The sequence below is a fragment of the Calypte anna genome, chromosome 10 (assembly GCF_003957555.1).
Source record: "Calypte anna isolate BGI_N300 chromosome 10, bCalAnn1_v1.p, whole genome shotgun sequence".
In the NCBI taxonomy this organism is placed as follows: Eukaryota; Metazoa; Chordata; class Aves; order Apodiformes; family Trochilidae; genus Calypte; species Calypte anna.
The window spans coordinates 155,334-169,021 of NC_044256.1; the positions used below are offsets into that span (position 1 = coordinate 155,334).

Here is a 13,688-nt window from a genome sequence, read left to right on the forward strand (position 1 = left end):
GAGCGCGCGGCGGGGGCGGCGGGCGGCCAATGGGCGGGTGCCGTGGTGCCGCGAGGAGGCCGGGCGCGCGGGGCATGACGGCGGCGGGCGGCGCGGGGCCGCCGGGCAGGTAGGGGCGAGAGGGGGCACCGGGGTCGGCGGGGGGAAACGGGGCAGAGCCGGGGCTTGAGGGCGGCCTGGGCCCGCGGGGAACCTCAGTCGTACCGCCGGGGAGCGTGGTGCCAACCCGCGGCCTGCCCTTGCAGCGTCGTGCTCCGAGCAGAGCGCGGAAACAGGGAGGCCTGCCAGCCCCCTACCCCCCATCACCTCACCTCCTGAGGGGAGGAAGCGGGAGGGGGTCCGGCAGCCGCCGATGCTGCCGGGTAGGGGGGGCTCCGATCCCGGGCGGGCGCTGGAGAACTGGCCCTGGGGCTGTCCTTGACGCTCCCGTGGCTCGGTGCCGGCCGTGCGCTCCCGGCCCGCCACTGCCCCACCGGCGCCCCGCTCAAGGCCGGACTCGCTCGCCGGCGTGGGATCGTGGAGCGGCTCCCAGTATAAATCAGTACCCCGGGGACTGAGGGTGATCCTGGGGCTGAGGCCTCGGCCGTGATCCGCCGGGCACAGGGTGGCTGCGGGGACAGCTCCGTCTGCCCCTCCGCTCCTTGACCTCCTGCTCTCTCCGGACAGACACCGGCCCTTCCCCTCCAGCATCCTCGGTAGTGGCTCCGCTCCAGCAGCCAACACAAGGGACTGAAATGACCTTGAAAGCCGGGAACAAGGGCAGCTCGCCGGATCCCGCCCGGGCTCGCTCGGGCCGAGGCAGCCCGGCCCCAAGTGCCTCCCTCTGCCTCTGATCCTCGGGGTTTTTTTTTCTCGGAGGCGAAATCCCTGACTCGCTCTCTTCTGCCTCCGCCCCGCGCTTCCTCCTCGCTTGCGCCGGCAGCAGGGAAGGGAACCAGCGAAAATCAAACGCCGCCGGAGGGGCTCGCCCCGGACCGCTTCCAGGCCGGATCCCAGCGCTGTGTAAGGGAAGGGAGATGCTGCTCCGCGGGGCGGGGGGGGAAGCACCGGGCTTCGCTTGGCAAAGCTGCAGCCCGGGCGACGAGCTTGGGGCCTGGGGGAGCCTGCATGGCCAGAGGGAGTGGTGTCAGCCCCGGTACCGCGGGTAGGGGGTCAGCACGTCACCAGGAATGTTTTTCCTTTGCTGGGGAGTTTTGTGTCCAGCTGTCTCCTCTTGGAGGCTCTTTGTGGCGACTGTGTTTGTTGTGCTTGTAGTTTGGGACACTCGGGATGGTGGTTTTCCTGCAGAAGCAGCTTCCTCCTTAAAAAGCAAAATTCCTCAAGGAGGCTGATGGTGTGAGCAGCTAGAAAGTGTTTTCTTCCCTGTGCTGCTGCTCTTCCCTGTGGAAGCAGCTCTTGGCAGAGAGATGTCCCCATCAGCTGTGCCTGGAGCCCAAACTTACCTTGTACTCCTTAACTTTGAATTGCAGTTCCTGCCACAGCTGGGAGCTGGGATGGAGCAAGATCTGGAGAGGGGGAAACAAAGTGATGTCTCCACTGGGACTGAGGATGCTCCTTGCAGCCCCCAGACACTCTCTGGAGTCACCTGGTGCTAGTGCTTTGTCCGGGGACCATGACCTGGGAGCTGTCCCTGGCAGTAACCATAAAGGGGAGAGAAAAGCAGGACAGGGCTATGCAATGCTTCCAGGTGTTCCCCAGCTTCTGGTTTTTCTTGTTTTGGGGCATTTCTGTGTGTTTTGTGAGCTTGGGGGTGGTTCACAATCAGGGGGTGCCTCTCACCCTCCTCTGCATGGTGCCCCTTGGTGTCAGCGCTGGTTAGGGCTAAATCCGCTTGCTCGGATTAAGCAGCACCAACTGCTTGGGGATTTAAGGGGTGACGTGGGGGGAGCTGGAGAAGGCTGTCCACTGGAGAGGGAGGCTCTGGAGTGGGGATTGAGCCCCTTTTTTCACCATGGGGTGAGAGGGGGTGGAAGGCTCTGGTACTTCTGTGGTAAGAGTTTTGGCTTTAGCACAGCATCACCTGGTAGAGAGTGTTTGCAGCACAGCACTGCCCGTCCTGAAGGTACAGGATGTCTGAGGAATTGGGCAGGGAAAAAGCTTGTTGGTGCAATGCCAAGGGGTGTTATTTTAGTGCTTCTCATCAGTAGAATCTTCCATTGCAGGCGCATCCTTTGACCTGAGTTGCTCCTTAAAAACACCACAACCTCAGTGTCTTTGTTTTGTCCCCATGCTGCTTGAGCTTTTGGGCCTTGTGGGCTGCTTGTTTTCTTTTCCAGTGCCAGCTGCAGGGATCTGGGAGCTGCTGCACAGCCCAGCCCAACCCAACCCAACCCTAAACTTGCAGCTCTGGTGACTGGTGTTTGGCTTTTCTGAAGCCCACATACATGCAGTGTCTTGAGGGAGCATCCCCTGTGCCCCCAGCCAGGACTGAGCTCAGATCCATCGCATAGGGACAGCATTCTAGGTGGGCCCTTGTGGCTGCACGGACCCGGGGGCTGAGGCAGCTTTGATTCTCAGGCCTTTTGGGTGATGGGTGTCAGAGTACAGCACCCCAGTCATGTCTCTCCCTGAGTCTGTGAGGATGCATGTAGGGAAGCAAGGGGCAGCGAAAGAGCTGCTCTCTATTCAGGAAGCATTTTGGGATGGTGTCTCTGCCTGGGTCTGCCCCACCGCTACAGCAACATCCCTGCGGGCACTGGGATGGGCTCCAGCTCTGTGCTTGTCCTGCCTGCTGGCACTTGTCCTGCCCACTGCCGTCCTGCCTGTCCCCCACCTGCTCTGCCATCACCCCCTGCCCCTTGAGCTGAGTTCTCTTCCCCAGAATAATTTCCTCCCCATAGATCCGATGGTCGCTTGCCGGCTCTGCCGTGCTGTTGGAACCTGGATCACTGCTGTGTGTCCCTGAGCTGCTGGCGAGCCTTGTGTACCCAGTAATCATGGATCAAGGCTGCAGAGGCTTTGGCTCTCTGTGCCAGGAGTGCCGCCACATGTCAGTCTCCGGGTGCGATTTGCCCAGGGCGGAAGTGTCGCCTTCCTGGCCCGCTGGGCGATAACCTGCCCTGTGCTGCACAGGGAGCATGTTTACTTTACCTGTCAGGACTGATGAGTGCCTCTGATAAAAGTTCTGATAGTAAATAACAGGCTTTAACGAGAGGAGAGCAATTAAAGGAGGGAGGTAGTGCCCTCAGCGCTGGCTCTGCCCTGGGCAGATGACGTTTACCGACCTTGAGGAGCAGACCTGGCCCTCGCTGGGTGAGACCCCCATCATCCCTGGAAATTTTGTACTCTTGTGACTTTTTTCCATCCCAACCTCCATTGGGAGGTTTCTCTCTCTTTCTCTCTCTTTCTCTCTCTTTCTCTCTCTTTCTCTCTCTTTCTCTCTCTTTCTCTCTCTTTCTCTCTCTTTCTCTCTCTTTCTCTCTCTTTCTCTCTCTTTCTCTCTCTTTCTCTCTCTTTCTCTCTCTTTCTCTCTCTTTCTCTCTCTTTCTCTCTCTTTCTCTCTCTCTTTCTCTTTCTCTCTTTTCCTCTCTCTTTCTCTTTTCTCTCTCTCCTCTCTCCTTCTCTCTCTCCTTCTCTCTCTCCTTCTCTCTCTCCTTCTCTCTCTCCTTCTCTCTCTCCTTCTCTCTCTCCTTCTCTCTCTCCTTCTCTCTCTCCTTCTCTCTCTCCTTCTCTCCCTCCTTCTCCCCTCCTTCTCTCCCTCCTTCTCTCCCTCCTTCTCTCCCTCCTTCTCTCCCTCCTTCTCTCCCTCCTTCTCTCCCTCCTTCTCTCCCTCCTTCTCTCCCTCCTTCTCTCTCTCCTTCTCTCTCAGAGAAGAGGTTCTGCTTGGGAAGGTGTTACCTGAGGCAGCAGGGAGGGAGTTGCTGCTCCTTGGCTGCCCTTTTGCAAGCGCCAGGGAGTTCCTGGCAAGAAATGCCCTTTTTACCTCCATGTGACTTGAGATACAGCAGAAGGATTCTTGCTGTCCTTGAGTGGCAGAGAACATCACTGTTAATGTGCAGACTGGGATTGATGGGAAGGGTTTTACAGCTCTGAAACGCATCCCTTCCCTTTCTCCCTTCATCTTGGGGGCTAACAGGCTTTCTGTTGCAGCGCCAGGCTGATGCATGAAAAAGTGTCTCCCCTGAAGAGCCCTGAGCCGATGCATGGCCGTGAGAAACTGGAGGCATCCCACAAGGAGAAGAGTTTGGATTCCCTTGATGGCAGGTGAGGAGCAGCATCCTGGAGGCTGCGGTCAAGTGTTTGCTCTTTTATCTTCCCTTTTCCACCTCCTGCAGGATCCCTGCTGCCTCCGAGCCCCCAGATGCAACCCACTAGCTGGGAGTGGGCAAGGGGGGCATTCCTCTTTGTTTTCACCCTCAAATATCGGGGCAGGCAGAGATCAGCCCTCTCCTGCAGCCCTTAACCTCAGAAGTACCTTATGCTATGATAAATCACTGAGACATCCAAAATGTGACTTCCCATGGGCTCCAGCCCTCTGCATCTTTCTGCTTCTCTTCTTGCAGCACGCATATTTTTGGGAGAAGGCGGGAGAGCTGTGGCTCTTCACTTACCTGATTATTGTTGTTTTCCGTTCTAGCCTCCACCTGAATGAAGCCCTGAAGGATGAGGACATTAAGAAATGTCACCGGGAAGTGGTGAGTCTTTGTCTTTGGGAGCCAATGGGCTGGTTTGTTGTAGCCTGACTCTGGCTGTTCACCACAGAGGAGCCCACACAAGGCTGTAGGAGCTGGTGGCGGTTCCTGGTGCAGGGCAGAGGCTCCTGTGTGTGTTTTCCATTGGATTTGTGTGGCCCTTGATCCACCCTGTGAAAACATTCAGGGTTTTTCATCCAGAGCAAAGAAAAAAGTGGAAATCTAGGCTGCAAGCAGCTCATTTCCCTTCTGCTTAGACCTTTTTGCGTTGTTAAAATGGTGCCCAAAGCAGAGCTTTTTGGTCTGTCTACAAATGAGATGCTCCGGGAGAGGGAGGAGCAGGAGGAGGCATTTTGCCTTTCCCCATGGAAAAGATGGAGGAGAAAACCATCTTGCCAATTACTCGGAGGTATCTGGGAGGGTTATGGGGTTTGCAGTGGGTTTATGATGAGACCTTGGTGTTTCTTGGTGGTGGTTTGGAAGTGATGCCACAGTCCCTCCCTGTGTCCCACTGTCCCCTGCAAAGTCCCAGCGTCTCTCTGGGGAGTGCCTGAGCTGATACCAGGTGATGCTGAGCTTTGATCCTCTTAGTGTCCGGCTCATCCGGTGACAAGGTGTGCGCAGCAAAGGTGACCTTGCCACTGTGGGCAGGAGGGCTCTGCTTGTGGTGCTGCCTGCAGACCAACCTCGCTGCCCCGCACTGCTTCGGGCTACTCTGGACCTCTCTGCCATCCAGGGTGCTGCCTCCTCCTGGGCAGGGGCACGGATCAGCTGAGGGGGTTTAATGTACAACGTTGGACTGCTTTGGAGCCTTTCATTTATACACAGAATTATTTAAGGACAAACCTGCCGAGGCTCCTGCCGCGGCTGCCGGCAGGCTTTGAAGAGACACCAGGAATATAAATAGCTGGATGGCACGGCACGATGGGTGCAAAGCAAGTGTTGTCACCGTGTCCTGGATAAGGGAAGAGCTCGGGGAGGAGGAGAGAAGCAGCTGGGCAAAATAAATTGCCTGTGGATGAGCCTGGGAAAAAAACGGCTCCTCAGCAGCTAAATGTTCCTTTGGGAGGATGGCACACTGTTTACTGGGTGCTGGATCCTCCCACCCTCCTCTAGCCCTTTGCACCCGCCGTCCCCAGCCCGGTGGGACCCTGCTGCGCCACTCCTGGGTGCGGGCAGAGGGAGGGTTTTATTTTTTGTTGTGGGGGGGTGTTTTTTTGGGTCTTCTTATCGGCAAGGTCACCAGATAACTTTGCTCTGCTTCTTTTCTAGGCTGCTAGCAAGTACAACTCCCAGTACCACAAACTGTTCAAGGACATCCCAACGGAGGAGAGTGTGCTGAAAGGTGGGTGTTACGGCAAGGAACGGGCATAAGAGCGGTGGATTTTGGCTCTGGGACTGCTATGCCCCTCTCTCTGCCTTGCAGTTTGCTCCTGTGCCCTCCAGAGAGACATCCTCATCCAGGGAAGGCTTTACATCTCCCCCAACTGGCTCTGCTTCTACGCAAACCTTTTCGGGAAGGACATCAAGGTAATGGGGGGGCCAGCCCACTCTGATCATCTTGGGATCATAGCTCAGGTTATGCCTCAGCCCACTTATCTCCTCCTGTACCCGGATACCACCAAGATCACCATCAAAAGCCTCCGATGCACAAGGGAGCATGGCTGTGCCCCCCCTCCCATCACCTGCAGGGAAACCAAGTATTAGTTTGATTAAAATTTCCCTGATTCAAAATCTCCTACAAGCCACCAGGGTATGTGAAGGAAGATGAAAGTTTCAGAGGGGTAGATTTGAATCTCTCTTGGATTTTCTTCTTGATTTACAATCTGAGGTTTGCTTGTTAGTCTTGTGGCTGATGAGGATCTTGGGGAGAGATGACTTCCTTTAAAACTGGGCTGAAGAACTGAATTATTTATATTGGCTGCTGTAAACAAATATCTAATGGAATGACAGGATTTCAGCAAAGCTTTCCTGCCATAATTTACATCTATCTTTGTTTTAGCCCTCCCCAGGCTTGCAGAGGCTCTTTTTTGTTGAGTCGGGCAGACTTGCTGGATGGTGCTTTCCCATGTCCTCACCCTTCTGATGAGGCAGAAACCACCTCTGAGCTGAGATTAGATGCTGGGGGGTGTAATGACCTTTAGTAAAACCAGGCTGTCACAGTGAGATGCTGAATCCCCCTGTCACCACTTTGCTTCTGATGGGTCTTAAATCTCCACCATGCAAAAGAAACTCCCTGAGCTGGTGCCGTGCTCGTCCCTGCCCATCCCTGTCCCTTTTTGCTCTCCAGGTTGTGATACCAGTGGTCTCTGTGCAGCTGATCAAAAAGCACAAGACGGCTCGGCTGCTGCCCAACGGCTTGGCCATCACCACCACTGCCAGCAGAAAGGTAACAACGGCCCTTCCAGCCATCCCTTCCCCACCTTGGGGGATGCCCAGGTGTGATTTGAGAGCAGGGAATGAAGTGATTCCCATCCCTGGTTGGGAAGCGAGCGCTGCTCTCCCTGCTGGCAGTTGGCCAGGGCAAACAGCATGGCTTTGCTTTTCTTCCTGAATTTCACTTTTGTTTCTGGGCAAAAGCAAAGCCCAAGTGAAATTCAGACGAGCCCAGCAAATCCCTGCCAGGCTCAAATGAAACCTTTAAACTCCTTAAACACACATGTGAGGGGAAGGGTTTAGGCAGGCATTTGACCTGAGCTGGTGGAAAACTTGGTTCAGGGGCTGAATTTCCAGCTTTTAAATCATGTTGGGTGTTGTTGGCCACAATGAGCTGATACAGTCCTGCTCAGTGTGTCCAAGGCCTTGCCTAACTGGGCCCTGCTCATGCTGTTGTGCATTGCCTGTTCCCTGCCAGAAAAGGGGTTATTCCTGCTGGATTTTGGAAGGGGGTTATTCTTACGGTATTCTGGGAGCAGGTTATTCCTGCTGCATTTTGGGAGGGTGTTTATTCCTGCTGCATTTTGGGAGGGAGTTATTCCTGCTGTGTTTTGGAAGGGCAGTACTCCTGCGGGGTGGCATGAGGCAGGATTTGGGCGTTCAAACTAAGCTGGTTGCAAGGATGCTGTGCATATTGCCTGGGCTCTGCCCCTTCTCCCCTCATGCTGATCCATGGAGCTGTTTTTTTCCTTTGCTACCAAACCTTGTTCACTGCTGCATCCCTCTGGGCTGAGTGCAAGAGGCCCCATGGGAACAGCAGCTTAGTTAAATTGGCCCCCAAAAAATCTGGTCCAGGTTTTAGCAGGCTGCAAAAATAGCAGCAGGGGAAGCCTGTAGGGAGTTCCTGTGGGGGTTTATCATGGTTCCTGAAGGGAGGAGATTCAAGGGCAGGATGTCTCTGCCTGTACCTTGCCTGTAGAAAACTGGACTCAGGACAGGGGGGAATCTCTCCTAGCAGATTCTCTCTCTCTCTCTCTTGCAGTACATCTTCGTGTCTCTTATCTCCCGCGACAGTGTCTATGATGTCCTGAGGAGAGTCTGCACACACCTGCAGGTACCTTCTCTCTGTCTGATGATGTTTGGTTGGCCACAGAGCTCTGTGCTTGCCCTGGGGCTGCAATTCACAGTGCAGAGCTCTTCACACCACCTCTGAGGCTTTGGAGAGCTCCCAAAGCCCTCCCAGGAGTCCCAGTGAGGGATTGGAAGAGGGGCAGGAGCTGTGCCCTGGGCACGTCCTGTGCCCATGAGCTGTTGCTGGCCTTTTCTGGGTCATGGATGACAGAGGCAGAGGCTGGAGTTTCTGCTCTCTGCCAGGGCATGTATGTGAATTATTTATAATCTGGTAGTAATACTAGTTCTGCCACTTTGCACAGTGCTGCCTTTTCCCTAGATCTAAACTTTTAAGGGGAGAAAAAAATGATACAAAGTAAAAAAATCCAATAACTTGAATTAAAAAGCATGGGGGGTGTGGGGGGGAGAGGGGGCGGAGAAGGGGAAGAAATCTGTCAATCCTTGATCTGTAGAGGTGGATTATGGGGTCTTCCTCTTCTCTGCCTTTGAAAGCATGTGGGAAGCAGTGGCTGAGCTCTTCCCCACCCAGAAAGGTGTCTGTCAGCTGTGCCAGGGTGGTGATTGGGTGACTCAGCCCCATTGCCAAACTGGGAGAATTTATTCTTTGAAATTGGCTGGGCTCTGCCCAGATATTCTCTTTTTCTAACCCTTCTGCTGTTTTTTGCCCTCTGCTGGGAGCCAGATTGGTGCAGGAGGCCTCGGTGCTGCTGTTGTCCTGTAGGGTTTTGGGCAGCAGGATGCAGCAATGGGATGCCCTATCCTCTGCCAGATGCTTTTTCTTCAGCCACAAAATCCCCACACTTGGAAATTTTAAGCTGCTGCTTTTCACAGACTTATCAGAAACATCAAAATTCAGTTTTCTTTGCTCAGACTGAAGCAGGGAGGGGCAGCTCCATAATGCCTGTTTCTTTCTCCCCTCCAGGTTTCCAGTAAGAAGAGCTTAAGTTTGAAGGAGCTGTCGGAGGAGCCTGATGCTGTGTCGCTGGTGAGGGTCAGGGCAGCTCTGGGAGAGGGAAGGACCCCCACGAACTCGCCCTGTGGGCAGGAGAGCAGCCACCTGGCCCCCTCGGTGGGTTTGGCACCCGGCTGGCACGCTGAGGTTCTGCCAGCAGCCCCTGGCAGGGTGCAGAGTCCATCCTCTCCCCTCGCTGCCGAGAAAGGTTGCGCAAGGATGCAGCCATCGCCTTCGTAGCTTTGTCCTCTGGGATCCTCATCCCCTGACTTGGCAGACACAGATGGGTCAGGAGGACCATTTAGACAGCTGAGCACAAGCCGATGACCCGGCTGGTTGGTCTCAGGGGTCCATTTACAGACAGAAGAACTTTGGAGCGATGTGGAAAATGCCACTGCTCTGCTCCTGCCAGCTGAGGCTGTTCAGAGCCTTGAACGTGGATAAAAGGCTGGAGGTGGTGTTGAGTTATCCCAAATTGGATGGGATACCTGGGAGGCTGGAGGGAGGGAAAAGACTGAGGACCTGAGGCATAACTGGGGGAGCACAAGGGGTCTTGTCCTGGCACCTTCCGAGTGGGCTTGGCTCTGCCCACAGTGGTAAGGTCTGTTCTCTCCTTGTCCTGACCCATTCCTGTCTCTGCACAGTCATGAAGCCACTGGTGCTTGGCCATACAGGGTGTCCTCTGTGGGCTGGTGGCCCTGGGCATCAGGCTGGATGCAGGAGGTGACAATTGAACTGGCCCTTGTGGACCAGTGACCCTGCAGGCTGGCCCAGGATGTTGTCCAGTGAGATGTCCCCCATGGGATGGTGACATCTCACAGACTGAAGGTGCTTTTCAGGGGGTGAATCACAAATGATCCAGGCTCTCAGCATCTCCTAGTGTTTTTGAGGGATGTAGCCCTTCAGCAGCTCCAGCTATGGGGATGCTCCAGCTGGGGAGCCACACTCTCTACCTGCTCAGTTTGGTGCCTTTTTGGGTGGGCTGGAATCTGGATGCTGAGCTTCAAACCCAAGGGCTGAAGGAAGTGGCAGTTGGGGCAGGCGTAGGTTGTGTGGGAAGGTCCTTCCTATGGCAGTAGGAACCTGTGTCCCCACAGGGCCATCATGAAGGATCAGCTCCCCTTAGGATGAAGTTTTGGATGTGCTGGGGCTCAATGGAGGTTTGGGTCTAAATCTGGCCCTGCCATGTCCCCAGTGCTGCTATTTCATGGGAGAAATCTCTGCCAGCAGCACAGCTCACCCAGCACTGTTCCTGCAGGAGGTGATTGTTCCTGAGGGCAAGTGGAGAAAGGTGTCACCTGCTTCGCTGTCACTGTCACTGCCAGACACTGACTACCAGTGCATCCACCGGACCTCAGTCAGCAGCCTGAGTGCCAAGGAGAGCTCCTGCACCTCCGAGGAGCCCCTGGTTTCAGGTGAGGGCTGTGTCCAACCCAGGGACATGGGTTTGTGCCCTGCCCTGCACGCTGCTGGGTGTTAACCTCCATTCATTTGTATTTCATCCATCCCTTGCTCTCCATGAGGGGCCTTCTGCCAGGATTGAAGCTGGGAGTTGGTTAGAGGGTCCAGGGGATGGGATGGAGTGTCTGCCTGTGGGGGCTGAGCCCTTGGCCTCTGTCTGTAGCACCATGCAGGTGGTGTTGGTCCATGGGGGAGCATGTACATTTACATACATGTAAATGTATTTTACATTTGAAGGCTCCTGGTGGCTGGAGGTGCACGAGTGTCTGCCCGGTGTCACCATGCTGCTGACTCTGTGCTTGTGTTTCAGAAAGTGCAATAAACACTGAGGAGGAGCTGGAGGTGGAGCAGAGCTGTGTGGCGGAGCTGAGACCCTCTGACTACCAACTCCTGAAGATCTTCATTGTGCTGTAAGTGTGCTGAGGGTAGCTGGGGCATGGGGGGTCAAGAGGATATGCTGCGAATGTCCACTTCCACCACTGGCTGATGAGCACTTGTGATTGTTGCCCTGCTTCCAGCATCTGCCTCCTGGTTGTGTCCTCCTCCTACCTGGCATTTCGCATCTTCCGTCTGGAGCAGCAGCTCTGCTCTCTGAACCGGGACTACCTCTCCCGTGGGCACAGGAGGTGAGGGACCCTCGAGGACATTGTGGGGTGGGTGGGGATATGGTGCAAACAACAATGGCTTTGCTCTGTGACGTGTCCCAGGGATGTTTTGTCCCCTGTGCTGTGCCCCTTATCCTGTTGAGATGACTGATGGTAGACCCCATAGAGCTGTTCCCATGCTGTAGATCATACCAATAACTGCTTTCCCTGAGACTTTTAGCCTTTGGGAAGAAGTGTCTGTGTGGGTTTGGGGCTGGTTCCTGGGCTACAGGAAGCACCAGGGCATCTTGGGGCTTAATGCTATCAGGGGCATCAGCAAGGGATGGAGGGGAGTGGGTCCCCTTGGGCTGGGGACATTGGAGGTCTCCCTCCTGGTGCCCATGAACTTGGCTACAGTGCTCACCCCATCTCTTCCCACTCTCTGCTTGCAGGTGACCATCACCCTCAGCACTGGCTGAGACAGTGGCATCCTGCAAATGGATCTCTGTGCTGCATCCTCCCACCAGGGCTATTGCATGTGTCCCAGGTTTCCCTCAGGCGGTGAAATGGGACCAAGTATCTTCTCTCTTCCTGCTGGCACCTGCTCCCAGTGGGACCACCTGACCAGCTCATGGCCACTGGTGCCAACTCTCCATCCCACTGGAAACCCGTTTTCTCCCCGGGACACTGCTGCACCATAACACTGGAGGATGCCCCTGTGCTGCCAAGTGGTTGGACCTCCCCTTAGGACTTGCTGCTAAAACGGGTGCCGGTTTTTATTCCAGACTTGGTTTTTTGTTAAAAAGACCTCAGGCTCACCGGGTACCCCAGGAGACAGGTGGTTTGCTGTGACTGCTGCTCAGGGTGAAGCCCAGGCAGAGGCTTTGGCTTGAACCTGCCTGTTTGTACCCCTCTTGATACCTTTTGGGACCACAGCTGGAGAAATGTCCCCAACCACACTGGTGTGTGGGGATGGGGAGAAAAAGGGGCCACCAACCCTGTTAGAGTGTCATTTCTCCCAGCACCCAAGGGTGGGGGGTACAGTGCTCCATACCAGCCCCCAGCCCTTCTCTCCTGGAGCACTGGGTCCTCTTGGGGGTGTGTGTGTCCCTGCAAAGCACTTTAGTGTCCCCCAGACCAGGAGTCTTCACTGGGGAAGGGAGCCAGACCAGAGCTTCGTCAGCCCTGCTCGCCTCATTGTTACTGGCACCAGGAAACTTGCTGGATTGTAGTGGATCTGTGCCCTGGTTTGTGTGAACATCTTCACCATGTGGAGCTGAGTGCCACGGGATGTATCCCACAGGATTTATTTATCTTGCATCCTTCCCTGTGAGCGTGCAGGGGCAGCAGGTGATACCTGTGTGATTTATTTTGGTTTTCTTTCCTGTTTTTCTGGGGAACTGAAGTGCTGATGGGGCCAAATCCCCACAATCTGGGGAAGAGCTCACTGCTTGCTCTGGGCTCAGAATGGCTATTCCATGAAAATAAAACGAGGATTTTTCTAGCATGCCCCTGTCTGCTGCTGGCATCCTTGCAGCCCTCAGAGACCCAAAATATGGTACACCCAAATCTGGGCTGTCCTGGTGTTCCTGTGCTGGTTGTGGCTTTTGTGGGCCAGTCCTGTCCTTGTGTGGGCTTGGAGACAGGTGGCATCACCTTGTGGTCCCTTTGTGTTGGTGGACTTGGGGCTGTGCAGCTTTCAATGGCAAAACCGCCCTAGGGCAGGACAGGAGGGAGGCTGATGGGTGCTCAGCACCGTTTCTCCAGCATTGTGTCACCCTGTGTGCCACCCTAGCAATGCCAGGAGGGGACACCTGAGGGTGCAGCCCTGGCTGAGGAAGCAGGACTGCGGGGTGGGGGACTTTTGGGGGACGCCAGGAATGCTCAGAGATGCAGGGGATGGGAGGTTTTTTCACTAGATGGCAGCAGAGTCTGTAGAATGTGACGCTCAAGAAGGTGGCAAGGCCACTCTGGGAACCCCAAATGCCTGGACAGGGTGCTGAGCTGAAGACCCAGCCTGCTGGGGTGGGCAGGGTGAGCCGTCTTCACCCTCTTCCTTCTCTGTGAGCATCTGCAAGTCAAATTCCTTCCCTGCCAGCCTGGCCCATGCAGCACTGCATGAATATGCACATACAGATATTTTTGGCCAAACTACTGAAGCTGCTTCTTCAAATCCCCAGTGCTATGGGACTTCAGGGGCCTTTGATTTTGTGGGTGAGCAAGCAGATTAAAGACACTGTCCTGCTTCCACCCTGTCCCCAGTGGGGACTCATCTGGCTCCTTGTACCGGTGCAGCTGCTGAAATGGGTTTGGGGTTGGTTTTTATTTTCTAACAAAAAAGCTGGTGCTCAACAGGTTCAACCTCAAACTGTAGATTATAGCCCCAAAACTGAGATTTAGGATTGGTATGTTTTCTTTGGTCTTTTTTAGGATTGGAGTGTTTTTATGCATAGTGTGCATGGGGTCCCTTGTCCCCATGCTGAGCCCAGAATGGGTGTGTGACTGTGGTGACAGCCACCTCTTGGGGTTCTAGTTAAAGCCAATGGTGGAACA

The 13,688-nt window shown here is 55.0% G+C and overlaps 1 protein-coding gene across 6 annotated transcripts; it reads left to right on the forward strand.

Annotated features, from left to right (window-relative positions):
- The first annotated feature begins 48 nt into the window (after window positions 1-48).
- GRAMD2A (GRAM domain containing 2A) lies at window positions 49-12,647 on the forward strand. Of its 6 annotated transcripts, none has more exons than XM_030457077.1 (13): window positions 49-109; window positions 667-1,002; window positions 4,090-4,203; window positions 4,577-4,634; window positions 5,904-5,976; window positions 6,058-6,161; window positions 6,922-7,020; window positions 8,050-8,121; window positions 9,061-9,123; window positions 10,349-10,505; window positions 10,862-10,961; window positions 11,070-11,177; window positions 11,588-12,647. In XM_030457077.1, the coding sequence occupies exons 3-13, from the start codon at window positions 4,100-4,102 to the stop codon at window positions 11,589-11,591; spliced, it is 942 nt and encodes a 313-aa protein (XP_030312937.1). In that variant the 5' UTR covers window positions 49-109; window positions 667-1,002; window positions 4,090-4,099; the 3' UTR covers window positions 11,592-12,647. The 6 variants fall into 6 exon arrangements, with proteins under 6 accessions (XP_030312937.1, XP_030312933.1, XP_030312931.1 ...); XM_030457073.1 differs by having other exon boundaries at window positions 62-109; window positions 4,076-4,203; window positions 8,026-8,121; window positions 9,061-9,207; XM_030457071.1 differs by having other exon boundaries at window positions 62-109; window positions 8,026-8,121; window positions 9,061-9,207.
- The last annotated feature ends 1,041 nt before the right edge of the window (window positions 12,648-13,688 follow it).

Bases quoted from the DNA above. Each gene is read 5' to 3' on its own strand.
- GRAMD2A (XM_030457073.1), top strand. From the start codon at position 4,100: ATGCATGAAAAAGTGTCTCCCCTGAAGAGCCCTGAGCCGATGCATGGC. The intron at 5,977-6,057 runs GTGGGTGTTACG...TCTGCCTTGCAG, and splicing joins GGAGGAGAGTGTGCTGAAAG to TTTGCTCCTGTGCCCTCCAG. The intron at 7,021-8,025 runs GTAACAACGGCC...CTCTCCTAGCAG, and splicing joins CCACCACTGCCAGCAGAAAG to ATTCTCTCTCTCTCTCTCTT.